We start from the raw sequence: 26,126 nt of genomic DNA, 5'->3' as shown, positions 1-26,126 counted from the left end.
AAGATTCCAACTTTATAACCTATAAAGTCACTTTGGGACAATTCGTTATACAAATAAAAATTGGATAGAATTGAATTAAATTGAACTGAATTGAATTGTAGTAATAAACCAAACTGCATTTGAATGAATGACACTGGTGCAATATCAAAATTCAATTAAAAGCAAAGACATAAAACTGGAAAAGGGGCTGAGAAATATTAGACATTGGTCTTGTGTGTGTGTGTGTGTGTGTGTGTGTGTGTGTGTGTGTGTGTAGGAGGAGCTCGGGCGAAAGCGAGAGAGGAAGGACAGAGTGAGTGAGAGAGTGAGTGAGACAGACAGAGAGAGAGCGGCAGAGGGGGGTTAGTAGAAAAGAAAAAGAAAGAAAGGAAAAAAAAAACTCGAGTGTGTGCTCTGAAAGTCATGCAAGTTGTCTCCTCTATGCGTGTGTGTTTCCACGGTGATGTCTGGAGAGCAGGCTTCTTCTGAAGCTCCGGCTGGTGCCAGGCATCGACGCAGGAGCGAGCTAGAAGGGTATTCGGCGTCTCTCGCTTCCCTCAAGCTCTCCCCCATGTACCCGGAGGAGGAGCAGCGCACCACGGGGGGCATGTCCTCCAGCGCTCACTACCTAAACGGGACCTTCGAGTACACCACCAACCCCGAAGCCTCGAACTCGTCAGCAGATTACTACCCGGCTCCTGCGGATCTACAGGTGGCCCCGGAGCCTCAGGACGAAAGCCTGCAGCCTTTGACGAACGGCTCCTCCAGCCCACTGGTCTTCATTCCTTCGGGTCCACAGATCTCTCCATTCATCAGCCATTCTCCTGTGGGACAGCATGCGGCTCAGCAGGTGCCCTACTACCTGGAAACATCAGGAACCTCCAATTACAGGTCAGATGGGTGAGTTGGCGGGGGGCTTCTAATATAGCTTTAAACTGCATTTGAACTATCAATCCCAATGAGTTTGTTGTACATGTTTTCGTATATCTGGAGTACGACTCAGGGACCTGCCTCGAGTCTAATTTCTAGATCTGAGCGGAAAATGTTAAAGAAAGAAAGAAAAATTAACGAAACTATCAGATTCTCCATGTTTGCTATTTAACATTTGCAATATCGATCACATCAGCTGCTTTTGTATTCAAAAGATCTAAATTTTTCCGCACTAATTTTTTTAATTCTTCGCCATGTGTTACACTGAGGGATCTAACATCTAACATCAGGTTGGTCCACTCTGGCATCTGGCAACCTGGATCTTCCAAAATTCTCACATTTCTCAAGATTCCTATTTTCCTTACGGTTTTGATGGAATCAAAGAGTTGTGTGTTTTCACACGTGTTCTCCTGCCCTGCACCACGGTTTATAGGAATTGCAGTCTGTATATATATATTATGTGTATCTTCATAACTGGGCTAACGATATGATATGTTAAAGATACCTGCAGTATGAAGCAGCTACCGATGCGATACGATTCACCCCCAGATACGATGCAATGAAAAAAATTGACTTCAGTGCCTTCTGACTTCAGCGCAAATCCCCTTTCGCAAACACGCCTTTGTAGTGTAAAAAAGGAGAAGAATGAAATAAAACCATACTATTTTTTCCTGTTCTGTGTGCAGGACGGTGCAGCTCTACCTCTGCCATGTCAATCTGTATTCAACGTGACTTTCTGAGAGTCTGATACTTTATATTCAGGAGTGGCGCTGAGAGAAACGAGGAGAAATCAAACTGCATATAAAAAGTTTGGTCATAAATTATTGGTCAAAAATGTTCAAAAGCTCCTGGATGCAAATGCATATGCAAATGTATGCAGACAATATGCAAATTTCCTCATTAGTTTTGCTGCACTTAGCAATCTTAGCAATAAGGAGAGAGTATAAGAGGTTAAATCGGTTTAAAATACGTACAAACGTTCCTTTACCATAGACAAGGTGACACTTTTGATCCATATTCATTACTGTTAGCCTTGAAGATCTGTAAGATACACAGACTTCTAGACGTTTATCAGAAACTTAATTCCTTTTTCTAAGACTACATTCACTTACAGCATATTTAGATTATATATTATATTATTCTATATTTATATTCATGGACATACCGTGTTTTTTAGCGTTTTTTTTTTTTATTATTTACAATATTACCTTCATCATTCTTAGCAAAAGTATTGGGACACTACTTTTCAAGCTATATGTGGTTCCTCCCCAAAGTGCTACCACAAAGCTGGTGGCACACAATTGACTTTCAGATGCGGTAGAATGGAATCTTTCTCCACTTCAACTAGGAGACCCAAACCTGTTCCAGCATGACAATGTCCAAGTGCTAAAAGTCAGCTAGATCTGCTTGACATGGGTTGGAGAGGAAGATCTCCTACTATTAACCCTATTGAACACCTTTGGCATGAAGGTGAACGCTGAATGCACTCCAGGCCTCCTAACTTCTCACCTACATCAGTACCTGCCTTTACTAACACTCCAGTGGAACATCTTCCAAGGAATAAACGTCTGTTCATGTATAAGGTCATGTTATTACACAGGTATTCCATCAGCAGCAGGGGAAATTTCATATTGTATGAAACCTTCAGTGCATTTAGTGAATCATTTCTGTTTTCCACTCTGATTAATGGTTTTACGTTTTACTGGCTGACACATCACACACCAGGGTTCTAGTAGCCTCTCAGAACTGTGTGCTGTAAGATGGATAATATTTAGTGTGTGTGTGTTGGGGGTGTTTTTCTCACAACACTGGGTGTCTAGTGAAGGTTTGGAAGCGTTTAGACTGAGCCTGTTGTGCTTATGAACCTTGAGAAAAGAACAATATGTGAGAATAACAGGGGTGTGTGCTGGGATTATCACTTCCTGTCTGAAAAGAGAGCGTAGATGTCTAGTGATAATAATGCTTACTATGCATTCCAAGTATTTTATCATAAAAAAGAAAAAAAAAAAAAAAAAAAGAAAAAAATGAACAATCTAGGTTTATTTTTTAAACACTATAACTGCAACTTACTTTTCAATTCTTTTCTATTAACGTTAATAAAATGTGTTTATATTGCCCTTTTATTTATTTATACATATTATTATAATTTATTTATTTATTTATAAATGTTTTGTTTGTTGGTTCATTTTCTTACTTTCTCTCCCTGGTAATGTTAATTGCAATTTATTTATATGTGTTTATTTATTTTTTAAATCTTTTTATGTAACTTTTATTTGTAAAGTGCATTTATCTTGTTTTGTGCTTCTATTTTTACACAAGGGTTTACTTTTTTACATATTCATCCAAATAAAAATAAAAGTTTTTTTTTTTTTTTACAAGTTTTAAAATCCTAATGATACACATACTGATATAAATATAAATTATTTATTTATTTTATTTTTAAATTTTTTTATTTATTTATTGCCTTTTATTTGTAAATATATGAGTATTATTCTAAACCAAATGTTGCATTTCTTTTTTATAATTTTTTTTTTATTTAATTTTTTTTAAAGCTATTTATTGTCTATTTCTTGGTTTGTTTGTTTGTTTGTTTTTTTATTTTCATCCTGCTGAATGAAATATCTTCCTGTATATTTAACCGATCCTGAATGATCCTGCGGTAAATAACTCGCGGTTGTGTGTTTGGTTCTCGATGGTGGTCTCTGACTGTCTCAGATGTTATGATGTTATGCAGCAGTGTGATGGATCTCCAGATTTAGAACAAACCAAACATTTACTAACACGAGAAGATGAGGTTAAAGGTGAATGAGAGATTACGTGTGATCCTGGTGTCATCTTGCCTTCATCTTGAAAACAGTCCATAATGGGGTTTAGTTTGTGTATATAACATACACCAGTACATATGTCTCTGTCTTCTTCCCTTCTTAACTTTCTCTTCTCTTTTTTCTTCTCTTTCTTCTACTCCTTCTTCTCCATCTCCTTCCTGTGCTTTTTCTTTCATGTCTTCTTCGGCTCATTCATCTCCTTTCTATCCTTCTTCTTCTCCCTCCTCCCCTTTCTCTATCTCCTTTCTATCCTTCTTCTTCTTCCTCTTGTCCTTCTCCATCCCCTTTCTATCATTCCCCCCCTCCTCTCCTTATCCATCTCCTTTCTATCCTTCTTCTCCTTTATCTCCTTCTTCATCTCCTTACTATTTTTCTTTTTCTCCCTCGTTTCCTTCATCATTTCTTTTCTATCCTTCTTCTCCTTGATCACCTTCTCTATCTACTTTCTATACTTCTTATCCTTCATGTCTTTGTGAGGAATGAGAGCAGAAAACTTTAGCGCTCTTTAGTGACCAGAATAAAATCTAGTAGATCACCTTCAGGATGTGGTAGAACCAGAGATTTGAGGTGGGAACATAAAGCTGAAAAACCTGCAGCAAAAGGAACAGAATCTCAGAAGAATATTTTAATGACCTTCTGACCTCCAGGTCATGTAGAATTTACGCTGCTCTGAGAGCAAAGTGATCGTTCCTAATAAAGTGGCCATTCTTTAAATATGTATAAATCTTTCCCACAGTTGGGAAACAGCCCTGAACAAACAAAACTCGCTGAATCGAGGTTCGTCATCCAGATGATTCATGCATAAACTATTCCCAAGATTAATCCCACTTGGCTGCAGTGGAGTTTAACAGATTAAATATACAAACATGAAAAGGTCAAAAATTAGTTTTAGTTTTTTGTTTTTGTGTGGGTCCGAATTTGGATTATTATTTACACAAAAATCAACAACAACAAAAATAATAATAATAATAATAATAATAATAATTATAATAATATAGTGAGTATAATAATATAATAATAGCAATAATAATAATAAAATAATAGCAATAATAATAATAATAAGCATTATTAATAATAATAATATTATTATTATTATAAAATAATCATACTCAAAAAAATACTTCAAATAGGCAATTATTAGTAGCAATGTTTAAATAATAATTCATAAATGTATTATTATTGTTGTTAGAACTGTAAGTAGTGATGAAGGGGTCCAAGCACCAATCCTCCATGCTGCACTAATGTAAAAAATTAGGACTTAAAAATCATTTTATTTTATTAATATATTAAATTGATTATGAAAAATAAATATAATAATAGTAGTAGTAATATAATTTTTTTTACATTTAAATAATAATAATTAATATTAATATTATTTTGTTAATATTTAAAATTAAATATTTATTAGTAGTAGTATTTTTCTTTAAATAAAGATAATAATAATAACACATATACGGTATCTCACAAAAGTAAGTGCCCCCCTCACATTTCAGCAACCAAATACTTGTTCTTAGGCGACAATTCTATCGAAATCAAACTTGTATATATTTTAGAGTGAATATGCATCTTGTGTAGCAGTACAGATTACAGATTACAGCATTACTGTCTATATACTCCTTCACTCCATCACCTTCACCTTCAGCTTCTTCAGCAAGGCAGTTGTCATCTTGGTGGTGTGTTTGGGGGCGTTATTATGTTGGAGATTTGCTAGTTCGGCCCAGTTTCTGAAGGAAAAGCATTATGTTCTGCTTCAGAATGTCACATTACATGTTGAAATCCATGTTTCCCTCAATGAACTGCAGCTCCTCAGTACCATCAGCACTCATGCAGCCCCAGACCATGATGCTGCCACCACCATGCTTGACTGTATGGAAGATTTCTTGGTTCTCCTCACCAGGGCATCACCAAACATGCTGGACACCATCTGAGCCAAACAAGTTTATCTTAATCTCATCAGACCACAGGACATAGTTCCTGTGTAATTCATGCTCTTGGACAGGTTGTTCTTCAGCAAACTGTTTAAGCCCTTTCTTGTGAGCAGCTTCAGAAGAGAAGAAACTCCCTCTGGGACAACGGCTCAGACCGTACACATGCACACTGCAACGACACGTGGATCTTTCACTTCTGCAAGCTCTAAAGCAACGCTGCAGCACACATACGGCTGTTTTTTTTAAGCATTTTTTGCACCTGATGCACAGCATGAGAACTCGACTTCTTTAATGGACCCTTGTGAGGTCTGTTCTGAGTGGAACCCGTCTAAGAAAACCTCTGTATGACCCTGACCACTGTACTGTAAATCAGTTTCAGGGTAATACTGATCTTCTTATCACCTCGACAACGATTCTAATCCTCAAATCCTCAGAGACTCTTTACCATGAGGTCCATGTTGAACATCCAGTGGTCAGTATGAGAGAATTGAACTCAAAGCACCAAATTTTTGCTGCTCTAATACAAGATACACAAATTTGTATGTTTCTGTCAATCAGACAAAAACATGAACATGATGAAAAGGACGTGTGGATCGTTACTCCATGTAAAGCTGTTATCACTGATGAGTTATTTAGACAATATTGGCTGTATGTTGAGTTATTTTAGAGGATGGTAAATCTGTACTGCTACACAAACTGCATATTGACTACTTTGTATGCTGCACCAATGTAAAAGTTAGAACTTGATTGTTTTCCATTTGAGTCGTTTTTTTTTTTCTTTTTCTCTAAACCGATGTTTTGTTGATGAATTTTGAATAAACACAAATCCTACCGATGGACTGATACATGTTGATGATCTTAAACCCACTTGTCATGTTTAGTATCAGTATACTAAGATCCAGTCTGACTTCCTGTTCCAGCAGCAATCAAGGCTTAGTTAACTATGTTTACTATATTAGCAATTCTTTTTCTCTCTCGTTCTTCTGAACCACAGGTCCAGTGTATTAGCCAGTGCAGGATCAAGAGTGGATCTGTGCAGTGCCACCGGGAGGCAGGATGTGTACAGCACTGTGGGAGCCTCGGGACCATCAGGGGCTTCGGGGACTTCAGGAGCAGTGGGGTTGGTGAAGGAGATCCGATATTGCGCTGTGTGCAGCGACTACGCCTCAGGATACCACTACGGAGTCTGGTCCTGCGAGGGCTGCAAGGCATTCTTCAAGCGCAGCATACAAGGTAAATCCCAACTCGGAAAAACAGTTACAAACTTCACTGCATCTTATTGTATGGGTTTTATAGAAAAGTTAAGTGATATGACCAAACTACACTATGTGGACATCTGACCATAAGATTGGCATATGCTCCTTTTTTAACATCCCATTCCACATTCAGTCTCCATTTGCTCTTATAATGTCTGTAGTTAGTTTTAACAGTCTGCTACACTGACTCAGGTCTACAGTTTGCTTCTGATCACCATCACTGCACCCCGCAACAGCGTTTATCTGTAATAAATGGCCATTCAGTGCCACCCAGATGAGGATGGGTTCCCTCTTGAGTCTAGTTCCTCTAAAGGTTTCTTCCTTATGCCATTTCTGGGAGTTTTTTCCCCACAGTCGCCACCGGCTCGTTCATCAGGGACAAACTTACACTTATAAAGAACATCTTATTCATTTTTATCACCACATTATCTGTGTGAAGCTGCTTTGAGACAATGTTCATTGTTAAAAGCGCTATACAAATAAAATGTATTACATTGAATTGAATTTCGTGCAACTGCATCCAAATAGATCCTGTACAATTTCGTACCTCCAACAGTTTGGTGAAAAAACACATATGGCTGGAAAAGTCAGGTGTCCCAATACTTTTGTCCATATAGAATCCAAATTCATAATCAGACTTTGTCTGATAGTGGATTTTACAAATACCATTAGTTGGATCGTACTTGCCGTTAAACGGATAATCAACCAATAGTTTTTAAAATAAATAGTGGATTAAAAAAATATATAACACTTAATTTATAATAGTACTTAAATTTTATACAAAAAAACCCCCAAAACATTACTGAATCATGAAAATGTGCTAAATGAAAGATGAATATATTAATTAGATTAATAAATATTGATAAAAATCTAAGATATGCATTTAAAGTGAAACAAAAAGTAACACTGGAAATAAATAAAAATAGTTGCATCCAAAATTAATAAAAAAAGAATCACGACAAATAAAAAGCACATGGCGTCATTAATTTGCCTCTAAAGGGCACTTTCATACTGTATAACGCAACCCGGAAAAACTATTGGTATGGATTTTTTATGATAATTCCAGCAATATCTGTGCCGATAAATTGGCAAAACCAATTAATCAGTCGAGCTCTATTTGTTGTCACTTATATGCATTTTATTTTCCTTTTTTTCAGGCCACAACGACTATGTGTGTCCAGCGACAAACCAGTGCACCATCGACCGGAACCGCAGGAAGAGCTGTCAAGCATGTCGTCTGCGCAAATGCTATGAAGTGGGAATGATGAAAGGAGGTGGGTATTGCATAAATATTTCCCCACGACCCGAGAATGGCTTCTTCTTTACTCTGCAGTTACCTGGGTAAAAAAATTTGAGCGGTAGAATGCTCGCTGATATCTAATCAGACAGCTATGTTTACACAGACAGTCAGTCAGGGTCAGTGAAGACGCTAGAAAATAATAACAACAATAACCAATATACCGCAATGTTCTGGGTAACGATTCACGTAATCAGACTCTGGAAGACGGAAAAAAATGAAGTAGTGCATCAAGGTCAGCTTGAACTAGTTGATTCGTGCAGTTCTCCAGAATGAATTGTGCTCCCTCTTTTCATTTTTTAAGCGTATTTTCTGTCACGCCCAAGCTGATTTGATTTGTTGAACTCGTTTAATTTGTCAGGTATTACGCTGAATGAATCGGAGCGACCGAGCATGAAACTTCATTCCTCACAAATCAGAGCTGTTAGGACAATTGCCAGAGAACATTATATCACATAAATCAGACAGCAGACATTAGATGGGCCTTTTTTTCCTCAGGTATTGGCAAAACTCATAGCTGTAATATTATTTATACATTAAATATATAAGTATAATATATATGAATAATACATATAATATATTATACAGAGTTTCCTTCATTTTTCTTGCAAAAATGCTGGTTTCAAAATTATTGGCACCCGTCCATGAATACATGGTTAGGTTTCTACTAGAAAGAAGAACATCGTCTATCGTCTAACAACAACCATTTTCCATACAAAACATTTCAAACCCTCATGTTTTAAGGGTTGTGTATTTTGTGTAATCTTAAATTAAGGGCATGTGGTAGAGTGCACATTGTATGGCCGAAGGTATTGGAATGCCTAACACACCTACGTGGTTCCTTTCCAATAGTATAGGACGTTTTTGGATGTGGTGGTATGAAATTTTTACTTCAATTGAACTAGGACACCCAAACCTGTTCCAGCATTGTGCACAAACATACCTCCATGAAGATATGCTTTACATGGGTTGAAGTGGAAGATCTCCTGCTATAGAGCCACAACCCTATTTGAACAACTTTGGGATTAATTTGAACATTGACTGCACCCCAAAATCTAGTGGAACATCTTCCCAGAAGAGTGGAGGTTCTTATAAGAGCAAATAACGAATAAATGTGAAATGGGATGTTCAAAAAGAAGCACAAACCAATCTTAATTTAGGGGTTCACAAACTTTTGTTTTCATAATGTATTTCTGTACTATTGAAAAAGTTTTAACCACCTGGCAAAGACAACCAGGACTGTATAAAGCAAAAACATAAAAGAAAGTGTTAACTCCGCCCCTTTTTAGTGTCTACAGGGTAAGATCGTTTTTTTTTGTGTGTGTGTGATGGAAATAGTTTGAAATGGCAGTCTAGTCAATTAGATAAGCTCTAAAGAAATACTCTAGCACAACTCTTATCAGGAAGTTGAACAGCATTGTGAGTAATGTAGGAAGCCATCAGAATCTAAAACGATAATTGACTGACATTTGTATAAATTATACTATTATGATATTATGATATGGATTCTGATGCTGTGTCCCTCCTCAGGGTTCCGTAAGGAGCGAGGCGGTCGCATCATTAAGCACCACAGAAGGCACAGTGGACTGAAACGAGGTTATGGCGAAGCAAAAAATGTTTCTGATGTGAGGGAAGCACCACTATTGGACGGGCGAGGCAGCTCTGGGATCGGGATCGAAGGCAGGGTAGCTGGTGTGGTGTACATGGCTCCGGAGCAGGTGTTGCTGCTGCTGTTGAGGGCAGAACCGCCCACCCTTTGCTCGCGACAGAAACACAGCCGCCCCTACAGCGAGCTCACCATGATGAGTCTCCTCACCAACATGGCCGACAGGGAGCTCGTTCACATGATCGCCTGGGCCAAGAAAGTGCCTGGTGAGGGAGAGATGCTTGGAGGGTCCCATTTTTTTGGCATTTTTTTGCATTAATTAGGGCAGAGCTTAAGTTTTCAGTCATCAGCTAATCAGCAATGTTACCACATAACATTATCCATTCTTTTTATCCATCAATTTTTTTTGTATTTTGATCACCATAAAATGACTAGTAAGTCTATTTGTGAATACATATTTAGCCTTGTACTAACTTTGGCCATAACTACCTAAGGTTGAGCTAATGCTGCTTTTCAAGCAGTAATTTGATATTAAATGTAGTTAGTCAAGTTTTTATTTTAGCAAGCTAGATCAAATCAAATGTAGAATCCTTCTATCACCCCACTAATTCCCCCTTGCTAAGCTAAATTTGTATTTATTCTCTTTTTTGCTATTGTTCTTTAAGTATGTTACAAATACTATTTCTAATATTTTTGTTCTTGATAATGTGCATAAATAGTCAGGCAAATATTACAAGAAGATTTGTGTCCTTGTAAAACAAAATTGGCAATTAGACATATATTAAAGGACTTTTATGCTCTTGCCAACAAAAAACAAAGCTTTTACTCAGATAATACGTAACCTATATTGCCAAAAGTTTATGGACACCTGGTCATAAATATGGTTTGTGCTTTTTGAGCATCGTATTCCACATTTAGTCCCAATTTGCACGTATAATTCCCTCCACTCTTTTGGGAAGATGTTTTACTAGATGTTGTAGTGTGCATGTGGACATTTGTGTTCATCATCCACAGGGGCATTAGTAAAGTCAGATACTGATGTGGGTGCGGTGAGGAGACCTGGGGTGCAGTCAGCGTTCACATTCATCTGAAAGGTGTTCAGTAGGGATGAGATCAGAGCTCTATAGCAGTCTAGTCAAGAGCTTCCTATCCAAACCAAACCTTCATGGAGCCTGCTTTGTGCACAGGGGCATTGCCATGCTGGAACAGGTTTGGGGTTCCATGTTCAAGTGAATGCAAAATTTTATTATCCATATATCCAAAGACGACCTGTACAATTGTGTACAATTGAGACACCTGTGTGCCTCAAGCTTTGTAGTAACCGTTTGAATAAGAATCACATATGGCAGGAAAGGTCTGGTGTCCACAAATATTTTTATATCTTTTTTAATGAATTTACTGTGAATTTGGGCAAAGCTAAGATAAAACCTGAGATAAAACCTGAGGTAAAACCTGAGATTAAAATTTAGGTTAAAATCTGAGATAAAACCTAAGGTAAAACCTGAGATAAAGATATTGGTTAACACCTGAGGTAAAACTTGAGGTAAAACCTTAGATAAACATTTTGGTTAAAACCTGAGGTAAAAATTTGGAGAAAACCTAAGATAAAAATGTAGGTAAAAACCTGAGATAAAACTTGAGGTAAAACCTTAAATAAAAATGCAGGTTAAAATCTGAGATAAAACCTAAAGTAAAACCTGAGATAAAAATGTAGGGTAAAACCTGAGGTAAAACTTGAGGTAAAACGTTAGATAAAAATGTACGTAAAAACCTTAGATAAAACTTGAGGTAAAACCTGAGATAAAACTTTAGGTAAAAACCTGAGGTAAAACCTGAGGTAAAACCTGAGATAAAACCAGAGATAAAACCTGAGGTAAAAAAGTAGCTCACGTAGCTCCTTTAGCTAACTATACATGTGGTACTGTTCAGAACAACATAATCAGATTATGGTGCTTCAAAAATATCCTGTTTGTCTACAGAAAACTGGTGTTTATTAGATTACAACTTTCCTGTCACTATATTGCTAACAATCTAGAAGGGTAACTGTTAACTGGACTAGCAATGTGTTGGAGTTAGCGGTGTATTTATGAATGACTTATTGACCCACGATCTCCCAATCAATGAAGACTGAGACGTTTATAATTAACATTTATAAACAAAATGGTGTACAAGGAGATATTTTCAAGGCCGGAATGATCATGATGATACGGAAGTATCCTTGGCGACAGCCTTGCGTGTTTGCGTAACCATGGCAGCATTGTCAACAAGGCAGGTGCACAAGAGTCAGATGACGAGGTCACACACACACACACACACACACACACACACACACACACACACACACACAGCAAAATGAGTATGATTACTGTCATCAGTGTTCCTGCTTATTTGATTTGACCTCTCACTGAGATCTTCTTTTACATACACACACACACACACACACACACACACACACACACACACACACACACACACACACACACAATAAAAAAGCCAGACTTTAGGCATTAGAGCTCTCGGACAGATCCTCTTCATTTCAATCCTTGCTTTACATTTTTGCATCCCAGAAATAATCTCCAAGTTTTTTTCATCCTTCCACCTTTGTCGCTTCCTTGCCATGTCTATATCACAATTTCATTCTTATATTTCTTTGAGAACAAAACATATTGTTCTTTCTTATTGCAGGATTCCAGGAACTCTCTCTGCATGATCAGGTGCAGCTGTTGGAAAGTTCCTGGCTGGATATTTTGATGATTGGCCTCATTTGGAGGTCCATCCACTCACCTGGAAAACTCATCTTCGCACAGGACCTCATACTCGACAGGTAACGGCCCAGCTTGAGCCTGATTACTGCGTAAAAACAACAACAAAACAAACTTGCATAATGTTTTTTTTACTTCTGGGGAATCAGTAGGGGTGTAAAGGATTGGTTAGATGGAAGGTTACCTCTGTGTGTGGAGGGATGGTTAACCCTGGATGGATGGATGGATGGATGAACAGACTATTAACCCGTGTATGTGTGTATAATGTTTGGATTAATGGATAGCATTGGGTCTATGAATGTATGGAAGGCTTAATAACCCTGGACAGATGCACGGATTAATACTATGGGTGGGTGGATGGACAGATTAATAACCCTGTGAATGTTTGTATGGATGGATACCCTAATAACTTTGTATAGATGGAAGAATTGATATCTTAGAGATGGATCGCTTGATACATATGGCTGGATTAATGAATGAATATATGGATTTACATATAAATGGATTGTTCACCATGGATGGATAGATTGATATATTTGGGTGAATAGATGGATTGGTGTATGTCTTGATACCTTTGTCTGGATAAATGGATGAATGAATGGATGGATGGATGCATGGACGAAACCCAAATTTATCACAATAGGCCAAAGAAAACATAGCAAATCTTTAAACTAAGGAAATGTACAATTTTAAGGAAGAAATAAGGTCATATTAAATGTAACGGCCACAACACTTCTCAATAAAGTTGAGACAGGCCACATATACCTTTCTATAGAATCTCTTTTAACAACACTCTGTTTACCAGGAGCCAATCAGGTGTCAGTAGGCAGATGTAAGTATTGGAACACCAGCGCTAAAAGAGAAAAGACCTTCTTCCGTAGTCCCTAGTCTTACTTAACAGAACATAAATATAAAATCCTCTCCAAATTACACAAATGACATCTGTTCATTTACTATTTCCATTCAGCGTTTTCATTTTCGCCTGCCTCTCGACACACCACTCATCCATCTGCTGCTGAGGGACCTGGTTAATGTCACTGTGCTCTGCCGGCTGGCTGGCTTTTTCTATTTTCCGATTTCCTGCTCATTTTCGTGTTGATGATGCAGACGTCCCGCTGTGTGCCGAGCATCTTGGAGGAAAGTCATATCCCATAAAATTGAATCAAAGTGATTTATTTTTAATGGAAAAAAAATAGATCGGGTTAGAAGAAAAGCCTAAGAATGCTATTAGCGAGACAACGCCCACCTGCGCTCAAAAAGGATAGGTCACAGGTACATGTAATTAACCTGGATGTGGCTGTGGAGAGAGCCAGCATCATCACTGACTGAGAACATGAGAGGGAGGTAAAAAGAGAGAGAGATTCAGGTGGCATGGCATTAAAGGCAGAAAAGAACAAGATGGGGTTAAGAGAATCAGAGTTAAAGAGAGAGAGAGAGAGAGAGAGAGAGAGAGAGAGAGAGAGAGAACCTTTAATACTCTTTACAGGTACAGCGTGTGCTCTCCAGCCAAAAGTAAACAGCATGCTCAGCAGCACCAGGACACATCCTTTTTTCCATGAAATATAGAGCAAGGACACCTAAGAGAGAAATAGAAAGAGAGAGAGAAAGAGAGAGAGAGAGCAAGACACATGGGTAATTTTGGCTTCTCAGTTCTGATTTGTCAGAAGGTGTTAATTATTTTATGATATGTACATGTTGTTTATGCAGCTCCAAATCATAGGTTTATATTATTGCACATTTTAAAATATAACTAATAACTGGTAGAAATGTGTGGATGTATTGATTTGATAACCCTGAGTATGTGCATGTACATTATCATGGGCTGATATCCAAAATGGATGGATGGATGGATGGATGGATGGATGGATGGATGGATGGATGGATGACCCTGGGGTTATGTGTACTGTATGTACAGATTGGTGGATGTATAAATCAATGAAAAAATAAACAAATAGATGGATTGATAACCCTGGGTATGTGTGTATGTATGAATGGACTGATATCCCTGGTTGTATGTATTTATAAATAGATATATGTATATATGGCTCAATATCTTTGGGTGGAGAAATGGATAGATAAATAGATGGGTAGCTGGATTGAAAGATGACCCTGGGGGTTGTCTGTACTATATGTACAGATTGGTAGATGGATAAATCAATGGAATGAATTGATGGATTGATTATTAACCATGGATGGATAACCCTGGATGGATGGATGGATGGACAGATTGACAACCTTGGAGGTTGTGTATACTGTATGTACAGAAGGATGGCTAGATAAGTCATTGGATAAATGAATGAATAGATGGATTGATAGCCATGGATGGATTGGTAACCCTGGGTATGTGTAAATAGATAGATGGATGGATGGATGGATGGATGGATGGATGGATGGATGGATGGATGGATGGATGGATGGATGGATTTCTCATTTTTTCTAAAGTGAAAGATGGCTATCATTTTAATGTTATTCACGTGAGCCTCAAAGAAAGACTAGTCAATAATTACACAAAGGTCTTTGACTGCTGTACACACTGAAACATAAACACCATCCAGAGATGCTTCATAATTAGAAAGTTCACTTCTAGCTGCATGTGGTCCTAGTAAAAGTACCTCCATATTATCCGAGTTGAGCACAAGGAAGTTATTTAGCATCCACTGTCTAATGTCCTTTACAAACTCCTCAATAAAAACTCCTTTAAGCTCATCCCTCTCATCTGGATTTGCTGAAACATACAACTGTGCGTCATCAGCATAGAAATGGAAGCGAATACCATGTTTATGTATAATTTCACCCAGAGGCAGAATATATAAAGAGAAAAGCAGTGGGCCTAAGACAGATCCTTGCGGAACACCAAACTTTACCTCAGTGTGGAGAACTCACCATTTACATCAATTAACCTGATAGTGATCAGTCAAATAAGACCTGAGCCAGGAGAGAGCTGTTCCCTTTATTCCAACAAAGTTTTATAGTCTAGCAAGGAGGAGATTATAATCAATGGATGATTTAACAGATGGATTGATATCCATTAATGATGGATGGATGGATGGATGGATGGATGGATGGATGGATGGATAAATCAATGGATGGATGAATGACAAGGTGGATTGATATCCATGGATGGATGGATAGATAGATGGATAGATAGATGGATGGATGACCTTGGGTGCTTATTAATGGATAAACTTATAATCATGGGTGTTTTTATAGATGGATTAATGAATGGATTTTCCCATAACAAAGCAATGATTTGCCAACATTAATTTTTTTTTATTAAAGAATAAATCATACAATTTATCCATTTACAGGTACACTATTTTCCCTCCCAATCTAAATGTAAATAAGACGAAAAAAAAGCTTTTTTGTAAGTCACATTGTTCTAAAGGAACTGCAACATGTAAACTTCCGAAGATGTTCCAAAATGTACAGCTTTACCTCCGATTGTTACAGAGCACTGGATACTCATTCCATTCATATAGTATTAAATATCTCCTTATAGAAAACCTTACTTTTATTTGTGGAGATTTTTCAATGTGAATGAGCTGTTGCATGGCTGCTGTTATAGAGAATTAATCAACAGCTTCTGAACAATCAGTATTGAGCATTCAGCAGCCCTGAAATCCATAAGATTGTAAGAATGTTGACGCATTCCTTTAAATATCTACTATTGGATAGTAGCAAAGTATTGTTGCTCCATACTGTACATTTTTTTAACTACCTGCAGGTACGGTCTACTTCACTCACCCCTCATAGTGCCCTTTTTTACAGCTATGTGTTTGGAGGGAGATTTTCAGAGGGTTTCTGACATTGAATTCTTCCATAAACCTGCCTTTTGCCTTGTAGGAGTGAGGGCGAGTGTGTGGAGGGCATGAGTGAAATATTTGATATGTTGCTCGCCACCGTGGCTCGTTTCCGCACCCTGAAACTCAAGTCAGAGGAGTTTGTGTGCCTCAAAGCCATCATTCTGCTCAACTCTGGTAAGTATTTCAGCAACACACAAGTATTAATACATGGTTATACTTTGTTGCCGTGCAGTGTAAACTAGATGATCGAGCAACCCTGGCCTTCAAAGAATTGTCCTCCGGTTTTTAGTCTATCAATCACAGCCTGCCACCACAACCTATCACCTTAAGGGTATACTTTACAGATCACAGGGGAACTGATCTGAATACCAGAAATATTTTTCTTTGAACGTTTCTTCACACAGGTCTTGGTATGGTCCAGGCCAAATTTGGTGTAGATTTGACAAACTTTGGAGGTGGAGTAGCAAAAATGGATGTAAGCAATTTAGAGCGATAAGGAAGGAATACAGGGATACCTGTCTTTTAACATTTTGGATCCAGAGTTGGTACTTTATTTGTCCAAAGATGACGCTAGTGCTTTAGCAAAACCTATGGCCCAAATTTGGCCAAAAGGTTCCTTAGACCCTCCAAAATCAGTGTGCCCAACTTCATAACTGCTATTTAATTACTGCCGTAGACAACCCATGCAGAAGAGGAAAAATTTGATAAACAATAAGTCAGGGGTCCCCAAACTATGGCCTGTGGGCCAAATACGGACCCACATCAGAAACAGCCCTCTGAACAACACCAGAGATATAGTTTAAAAATTTTATTAAAAATATGTTTTAGTGATATCATATCTGTATTTAATAATAATGGTCAGCTTTCAAACAAAAATGTCCTTATTATTAATATAGTTATTAATAGAGGTCAAGGCACTGATAATTGTTTGCTGGAACCTTTTTTCCAGCAAAAATCCATACATAGTTTTTCCGGTCCGCTGTCATTACGAGAGCGGCCTCTAGAGGCAAATCACTGATGCCAAATGCTGTTTTATTTTTTTTTTGTAATAAAGTTCAGTATTATTTTACATGGAGAATTATACTGTATTTGTTTGTTTTTTATGCAGGAGCCATTTTAAAAACTATCAGCTGATTAATCGGTAATCAGCAAGTACGATCTAACCTAGCTATCTGTATTGGTAAAACATATTTATTTTTGGTGTTTGGCCCACTAATGATTAAATAATACATTTCTTCAGTTCCAAAGATAATTTCTTTGTAGTTACTGATCCTGAACTGTTTGTGTTGATTAGGTGCATTTTCATTCTGCTCCTCCCCCATGGAGCCCCTGAGGAACAGCTTCATGGTGCAGTGTATGATTGATAACATTACGGACGCTCTCATACACTACATCAGCCAATCAGGAATCTCGGTGCAGCTCCAGTCCAGGCGTCAGGCCCAGCTCCTGCTTTTGCTCTCGCACATCAGACACATGAGGTGAAACCTACTGAAAATCTACGGTACCAGAAACTTTTACTAATTGTACATCTCTTTGAATCCTGTCTGTATTTATTTGCCTTTGCGAAGCTATAAAGGGATGGAGCACCTGTACAGCATGAAGTGCAAGAACAAAGTGCCTCTGTACGATCTGCTGCTGGAGATGCTGGATGCACATAGGCTCCGCCCACTGGGCAAATTGTCAAGGAACTGGGCTGATAGAGTGTCGTCTTCACCCAATACAACCCCCACAACCCCGACCTCCTCCACCACTACCACCACCACCACCACCACCACCCATCAACACAACCACCACAGCAGCATCTCCACGTGTCCTACAGATTTACAGTCCAACCCACCGCACCCTGACCAAAGCTCCAGCCCCTAAAAACCGCTGCAATCACTGTATAAACGCCTAATATTATCCATCGCATGGTGCTTGTGGTTGGTTTTAAGGATGGAGCTGAATTTAATCATGTCCTCTGTGATTTAGTTTCTCTGCGTACAGCTTGGCTCTCGATTTTTTTTTTTTAACTGAAACGGATTGTTGACGCAAATTTAAATAGACCTTCTAGAGCACCACAAAATCACTAAGAACCTTTAACTTTTATAGAAAGGTTCCTGTTTTAGTTACGACGCAACGTTTTTTGAGCAACACGATTCTTTTGCTTCTAGACAACAAACACGGTCATTTAATGGAGGGAAGTCGGTGCCAAAGAGCCGCAGTCCAGACGGAAGTGCATGGTGTTGAACTACAGAATAGGAGACATGTTGGTTCCTTTCGTTTGTGAGTGTGGGGGTGAGGGAGTCTGATTACATCTTCTCTCCTGTTCTCCAGCTCACACAAGTTCTTTTGTTAGAGACAAAAATGCCCATTTGGACTTTGGTTTGTCGCGTATAAACAAAAGAAACACGCATGTGTCTCAAAAACCATAAAGACGATGTTTCCCAAGTCAGTAAATCAAGATACAAATATTGTATACATGGGGAAAGGTCTTTGTATTCAGACGGATCTTGTACTGGTCCTCACAACTATTTCCTGGGGGGTTTCCTTTCAAATTATGCAAATCACCAGTGTATAAACTATAACTTTGGCAGACGTGTTTTTAATAGTAACATCAGCACATTTCTTTAAACTCAAGAGGATTCTAATATAAAGCTGAAGGACAGTTGTGATGAAAGCTATCTAGCATGTTTCAAACTTATTTTTCTTACTGGATTAATAAAATAATTCTAAAATTGTCAGTTTTTTTGGTAACGCGCTCACAATCTGGCCAAAAGTATTAGGACCCCTGACTTTACCATCCATATGTGTTTTTCCCGAAACCTTTAGCACAATGTTGTAGACGCACAATCGTATCGAACGTCTTTGGATGTGGTGCAATGAAGTTTTCCCTTCAGTTAAACCAGGAGACCCAAACCTGTGTACAAATCTATATATACAGTGGAACCTCGGGTTACGAACGCCCCGGCATACGTATAATTCAGGTTACGAATCGCAGTTCATCAAAATTTTTGCCCCTGGTTACGAACAATATATCGGGATACGAACGTCGCTCACCAAAAAATCACAGGCAAGTTGGTTGTTTTTGCTCTATCCACGCAGCTCGTCACATCAGTTAGCGTCCTGTGTCCCTAGCGAGAGCATCGTGTTACTTATCCGCTTGAACTTTTCCCGGCGGCAGCGTAACAACTCGTTAGTTGATGCTCGTGGAATGATGAGATGGACAACATTAGCCGATGCATAACCACTTTACTTGTTTTTATGAAGATAGATTAGCAGGGTTACAGTCTTTTCCGAAGTACAATACCCATAATGAATTTCACTCTGGACTTCAATACCAACTGATAGTAGCCTTAAAGAAACAGCTCTCATTTTCCTCTAATGCAACAATTGTCTCAGCGTTCGTGTTAATAACACTGTCTTTAATATTCTATAATATAATATATAATAATATATAATAATATAATATAATAAGATTCTCCTTCCAAACAATAACTCTCCTCCTCCCCTTCTACGAACGTCGTCTCCTGCAGCGAGTCTTCTCAAAGGAAAGTACCGGTAAAGATCTTTTCCTCTTTTGTATGTTTTTATGTGGTATGATTTTAATATAACATGTTAAAAGTAAATAATATTAGTGAATATTGGCTTTATTTTTATTTAAGTAATATTTTGGTTGTCCAGAACGAATTACGAAGTTTCTGTTCATTATTATGGGGAAATTTGTATCGGGATACGAACTTTTCAGGTTACGAATAAAGTACCAGAACAAATTAAATTGTAACCGAGGTTCCACTGTATATATATATCTATATATATATATATATCCCTCATCCTTACCTTCCTTCCTTCCTCTTTTTCCATCCTTCCTTCCTTCCTTCCTATTTTTCCATCCTTCTTTCCTCTTCTTCCCTCCTTAATTTTTTCCTTCCTTCATCTTTTTCCTCCCTCCTTCCTTTTCCTTCATTCCTTCCTTCCTTTATCTTTTCCTTCCTTCATCTTTTCCTTCTCCCTTCATCTTTTTCCGTCCCTCCTCCCTCTTTTCCCATTCTTCCTTCCTTCATCTTTTCCTTCCTTCTTTCCTTCCTTCCTTCTACATTTTTTCCTCCCTCCTTCCTCTTTTCCTTCCTTCATCGTTTTCCTTCCTTCATCTTTTTCCTCCTTCCTTCCTTCCTTCCTTCCTTCCTCCCTCTTTTCCCATTTTTCCTTCCTTCATCTTTTCTCCTTCCTTCCCTCCTTCATCTTTTTCTCTCCTTAATTTTTTCCTCCTTCCTTCCTTCCTTCATCTTTTTCCTCCTTCCTTCCTTGCCTTTAATCTTTTGCTTACTTCAGCTCTTTTTCCTTTCATCCATTCATGTATTCCTTAATGATATGAACTTTGGTTTCTGGAAGCTAAACAGACCTGCAAATTAACATCAGAGTGAAGGACATTAAAAATACCTTCTCTATTCCTCATTCTGAAGGACACTACATGGTCCTAAAGCCAGTCGAGACGCTAGACGGAGTTAAAGCTGTTGGACAGGTGCTTTATACAAGTCTGAGTTCTGCACAAAAGAAATGATCTATACAGGAACTATAATGTGCTCTAAAAGCTGCTCTGGAGCAAAAACACCTCGTCTCTGAGCTGCAGTCTGAACATCAAATCTCATTCCATTCAAATTGAGATGCTGCATGGGATTAAACAGCGACACGGTGATTTCCGTCGTCTTCATCAGGTTTGCATTCAGCCATGAGATAAAAGTTTGTTCTGCATTCCGGTGAGGTGCGAGAACCTCGTGTTTAATAGATACGCTGTAATTCCAGCTCAGTCCTGATTTCAGATTCGACATGGTAACATCGTATGTTCAAGTGATTCCTTTTCAACATCTGAGTAATTTATTTCAGTAATTTACTTATTCCTTGTATAGAGAGTAAATATCTGTCACAAAAGATTGTCTCTATTTTTTAATATATGAGACCTTGTGGATAATTATTAAAATTTCCCCTGATTAAAGGAGTTTCTGCATTTTTAATACTTTCCTAAAAGCGCTGGATCAAGAGCTCATTTACAGATTAATTCATTGTAGATTGCTTCATTGTACAGATGGGCAAAGAGTTACGATGGTTCAAGTTACGATCTCAAGATGACGAAAGTGATACGTCAAAATTGTAAAATAATTTGCATAATTTAGCATAATTAAGCAAAACGGCGATTTACGGGACCGTAAAAATTACGGTCTCATGATGTACTGTAAATAGTTACAGTACAGGCAATTTATCAACGTACCATATTTTCAAGTTACGACGAGGTCATCAGAACGCATCTCCTCTGTATGTTCTTCTGTTCCTGGTGTTGGTTGTGGGGTGAAGGTTAGTACAAAAGGGCAAAAAAGAACCAACACACAAGACTAATATGATGTATATATTAATCAGAAAGGCCTTCTTCACTGGTCAGTGTTAGTAAACTGTACACTCATAAATAATCACTGACAATTTCATAATTCACGTTTTATACATTTTTCAACAACCTGGTGACCTATTAGTATTTAAAAAAAAAAAAACGCTTGGCTCATACAGATAAATAACAAGCAGTGATTGTTTCGTGTTAAAAACAACAAAAACGCATCAACCGCATGCCGTGAGTAAAGAAAACAATTAGTAATAAAAACAAAACAAAAAAACAAAAATACATTATACTTTAAAGGGCATTCAAATACTTATCAAAAATCACTGAAATTTTATAGGTTTTTTTTTTTTTGTATCTCAAAAACAATTCCCAAATGAAAAAATACATTTCACAAAGAAATTCGTTTCCCGCTGGACGGATTTAAGTGCGGTACCGTAAAATACGCTCGAGTCAGTGCCATAATAATAAAGTCCTTTTCTTCACTGTCCTGATTTGTTCTCGTTCAGGGCTTCGGCTAACGATCGGATCGTCATTAATTCCTCTTCTGATTGCAATCAATAATTTAAAGTAAAAAATAAAAATAGCAGCGGTGTGTTTGACCTGTACACGAATTATCATCCTAAAATTTCAATATTCAGCTTTGGCTAATAGACAGTATTATGAGATTACTGCTTATTGCCCCGCCTCCTAAAAGACGTGGGGGGGGCGGGAGGATCCCCTGTTCAGATGGGTGGGGGGCCGTTGGTGTAGCGCAGCATGGGGTGAAAAGAGCGGGCGAAGTTGTTGTGATTGGCGCAGCTGTAATCGTCCTTATTGATGGGCACCAGACACGCCAAGCCCACGATGAGCAGCAGGAGGAGCTGCAGAGGCAGAGCCGCCCGCAGAACCCGCAGCAGGAAGGGCTGGCAGCGAGCCGCAGCAGCGCCACCGCGTGGACGGGAGGAACCACAGCGAGAGGAAGCGCACGCAGAAACCCCGGGGGACCTGAAGACCACAGAGCCACATGTTAACGTTCAGTACATCTATATTTTAATTCAGCTACTTATTTTTATAGGTTGTAAAATAAAAGCATTAAAAGGCATTAAATAATGAAAAAAAGTACAAGAAAATTATTTTATTTTAAATTGATAGAAAGCCGGAAGTGTTTTTTTTGTTTTTGTTTTTTTTGGTAAATAAATAAATAACTAAATTCATGAATACATACATTTTAAAAAATTACAAAATCCTGAACATTTCTGGTGATCATCCAAAAAATGTTGTTGGCCTTTTTTTTTTTTTTTTTTTTTTTTAAACGACAGAAGTGAATACATAACTTTTTTCCCACCAAAACTCTCATAAAACAATTAAAACTTTCAATTAAATAAAAAATGAATAAATAAAATCACAGCATGTTGTATTTACGTTTCACATTTTTCAATTAAAAGCCTCGTTATAAAGTGTGAGGTAATCAATAATGAGTGATTAATATTTCCTGCTCACTAAAGAAAATCGAATGATTTCGTGTCCAGATGTTTCTCTGTAGCCGTTCATCAAATCAAATACAAATGTTATTTGATCATGCGCTCTGCATGCAATAAGGGGGAGGTTTGGGGACTTTGAGCATCGGCATGTTGGCTGCGATGAGCTCGATAAAGTGCTGGAAATTAAATATATCATAAAATCATGGAAAAAAAATAGTAAAATAAATATAGGACTGAATCTGGATTTTAATCTGGAATTTTTCTGGATTAAACTGGCCAGTATGATTAAAACATGATAATGCATAATGGAAAAAGCATTTTAATCATTTTGACCAATCCAATTTTTTGTGTAAAATTATTTATTTATTTCTATTTTTCAGAGTTTCTGGAGTTTTAAAGAGTAGTATCCAGTGTATTTTTGGATGCTGTTGTTGCACAAATTCACGAATAAATTTTGAAAACAATAAACGCTACATAATCAGCGTAAAAAAACAAACACAAATAAATGAATAAATATATATAAGACTGATATTCAGCATGTTGTGTGTGGACTCTAGACACGAGTGAGGTGATGGAGCCGACTTCAGTCCTGAGTTATTCAGTGTACTGGAGTCAGACTCGAGTCTTTGAGCTGTCCTACCTCTCCTTTAAGTCTCCTCTCAATTTTCTTCACGTACTCAATTATCATCTACAGGAAAGTTACGATTGCTATGATGGTGCACATGGAGGCTCAATTGGACTTCTAATCAGAGGGTTGTGAAGTCAAATCCCAGCACCACAAAGCCTTAAGAACGACCCTTAACCCTGAACTCTGGATAAAAGCATCTGGCACATGCCATAAACATGGTCACATCGTCACGTAGAAACAGAATCACGTTTTTTCACAGGATTTCGAGTGAGTGAGGTATAATTTGAAAGATATTCATACAGGAAGCTGTGGAGGTATTGAGAAGAGTTTGATCAACCTTGCTTAAAGTGGGTGTGGTCCATAGGGGGCATAGCATCAGTGTATCACACATATATATATATATATATATATATATATATATATATATATATATATATATATATATATATAAATGTTTGATACACTGATGCTGAGAACCTTAAACCGATGGGACTGATACGACTTACTGGAACTAATCATTTCTCTAATACACTATATGAACAAAAGTTTGTGAGCATAAGATCGATTTGTGCTTCTTTTTGAACATCCTGTTTCACATTTAATCCCCATAAGCTGTTATAATGAGCTTCACTCTTTTGGGAAGATGTTCCACTGGACTTTGCAGAGATTCATTCTGCCACGAGGGTGTTGGTAAAGTCAGTTTCTGATAAAGGTGAGGTGAGGAGGCCCGGAGTGCCATTCCATTTCATCCCAAATGTGTTCTCTAGATCAGGAGATCTTCCACTCCAACCCATGTACAGCAGACCTTTGTGGAGCCGGCTTTGTGCACTTTGTCATGCTAGAACAGGTTTGAGTCTGGTAGTTCGAGTGAAGAGAAAATCCCATGCTTCTGCATCCAAATACATCTGATAAAAACCACACCTGGGTGCAAACGGCAGGTGTCCAAATACTTTTGCCAACACGGCGTATTTCTGAGCTTGACATCACTGGAACTGAAGATATTTTGGTGCAGAAATGACCCACTTCCCTGCATATGTGTAAAAGTGTGTGTGTGTGTGTGTGTCTGTGTGTGTGTGTGTGTGTGTGCGCTGTGTTTATCATCATCATCATGACCACCATCACAGTTCTAAAGTCCAGGAGAGAGGTACCTGTGGCGCGTCAGGCCGGCTGAGGATCCTGCTCCTGACACAATACATTTGCTCCGTAGCTGTTGTGCAATGAGCAAAAGGAGGGAGGGAGGAAGGGAGGGAGGGAGGGAGGGAGGGAGGAAGGAAGGAGGGATGGAAGGGTCAAAAAAAGAAAGAAAGAATGTTTCAGTCCAAGCAAATAAAGACAAAGCTTGTGGTCACAAGCAGAGGCATAAAGCTGGTCCATCGTTCAGTAAAATAAGAAAAAAGGCATTCAATACAAATAAATAAAATAAAAAAAGGCAAAAAAAAAACTCGGCAAAGTGAGGATGAATCGGCGTATAAAAAAAGAAAAAAAAAGAAGAACGCGCAAGAAAGCTGGCTTTTCAGCACAGACAGGATTTCGCTCTGGAAATGAGTCTGAGGTGGAAAGCCAGAATTTTCTTGTTCAAGTCTTGTTTCAATGTTTTACGCAAAACAATACGAAGCGTCCATGCAGGCCCGGGTTTAACTAACCGAATCCCAACCCCATTAAATCCTCATCATCATCATCATCAGTGGTGATATGGAACCGGATTACCGTGTGTTGTTGAACGGGGACGCTGACCACAGAAACAGGACTGACCGATCCGGACGTGTCCACGTCGTCCACCACAGACCAACCGGACGCCACCTGGAAGGAGACGAGGGACAACCATTTCTCACAATTTTATAAAACTTTCAACAAAGAACACTGCCGTTGTGTAGCGACCACAATCCTGACCACAATCATCTCATCTATACAACTGGGTCTGGTTAAGCTTCTAATCCCAGGCAACACATCAGGGGGCATCGGATGGAATTGATGGAATTGGACTCCTAAATATGATAACGTCAAAACTAATCTAAATCCATCTTCCACTGGTGGGTCCTTGAGGAAGGAACTTTTATATAAAGGCGTCTTCCAAATGCCATTAACTAAGTATGAACGCAATACGATAAAGACTGACGCGTGTGTCTTCGGAGGTGTGGAGTCGTCTCTCCAGGAGCTGGAGGTCGGACGTGACAGCGTTAAGCAGCAGACGGAGACGGTTCCCGATGACGTGAACTCTCTCCTGGGCCTCCAGACTCTCGCTTCCCTGTGCTGGGGTCTGCACCAGGAGCTGCCCAGAGCTCCTGCA

At 38.4% G+C, this 26,126-nt stretch overlaps 2 protein-coding genes across 3 annotated transcripts in view; one reads left to right on the top strand and one right to left on the bottom strand.

Annotated features, from left to right (window-relative positions):
* The first annotated feature begins 324 nt into the window (after window positions 1–324).
* esr1 (estrogen receptor 1) lies at window positions 325–19,390 on the top strand. 2 transcript variants are annotated; one of them, XM_046836301.1, is made up of 8 exons: window positions 325–870; window positions 6,657–6,895; window positions 8,076–8,192; window positions 9,746–10,087; window positions 12,507–12,645; window positions 16,427–16,560; window positions 17,681–17,864; window positions 17,955–19,390. In XM_046836301.1, the coding sequence occupies exons 1-8, from the start codon at window positions 443–445 to the stop codon at window positions 18,250–18,252; spliced, it is 1,881 nt and encodes a 626-aa protein (XP_046692257.1). In that variant the 5' UTR covers window positions 325–442; the 3' UTR covers window positions 18,253–19,390. The 2 variants fall into 2 exon arrangements, with proteins under 2 accessions (XP_046692257.1, XP_046692256.1); XM_046836300.1 differs by having other exon boundaries at window positions 327–879.
* A 2,363-nt stretch (window positions 19,391–21,753) lies between these two features.
* Window positions 21,754–26,126, bottom strand: part of syne1a (spectrin repeat containing, nuclear envelope 1a) — a 207,901-nt gene continuing 203,528 nt past the window's right edge. Inside the window, 5 exon segments of the mRNA XM_046836299.1 lie at window positions 21,754–22,735; window positions 24,988–25,046; window positions 25,547–25,639; window positions 25,956–26,118; window positions 26,120–26,126. The exon segment at window positions 26,120–26,126 is cut by the window's right edge and continues 46 nt beyond it. Of these exon segments, the coding sequence (XP_046692255.1) occupies window positions 22,474–22,735; window positions 24,988–25,046; window positions 25,547–25,639; window positions 25,956–26,118; window positions 26,120–26,126 (584 nt within the window). The 3' untranslated portion in view covers window positions 21,754–22,473.

Source organism: Silurus meridionalis, chromosome 23 (assembly GCF_014805685.1).
Source record: "Silurus meridionalis isolate SWU-2019-XX chromosome 23, ASM1480568v1, whole genome shotgun sequence".
NCBI classification, from domain to species: Eukaryota; Metazoa; Chordata; class Actinopteri; order Siluriformes; family Siluridae; genus Silurus; species Silurus meridionalis.
Note: the sequence above shows the minus strand (reverse complement) of the source record. Positions and strands in the feature narration are given on the sequence as shown.

What these genes read in the sequence shown, in the direction of transcription:
- esr1 (XM_046836300.1), top strand. Translation starts at nt 443, where the DNA reads ATGTCTGGAGAGCAGGCTTCTTCTGAAGCTCCGGCTGGTGCCAGGCAT. An exon ending in TCCAATTACAGGTCAGATGG is followed by an intron (nt 880 to 6,656) that starts GTGAGTTGGCGG and finishes TCTGAACCACAG; the next exon opens with GTCCAGTGTATTAGCCAGTG. An exon ending in CTGGGCCAAGAAAGTGCCTG is followed by an intron (nt 10,088 to 12,506) that starts GTGAGGGAGAGA and finishes TTCTTATTGCAG; the next exon opens with GATTCCAGGAACTCTCTCTG.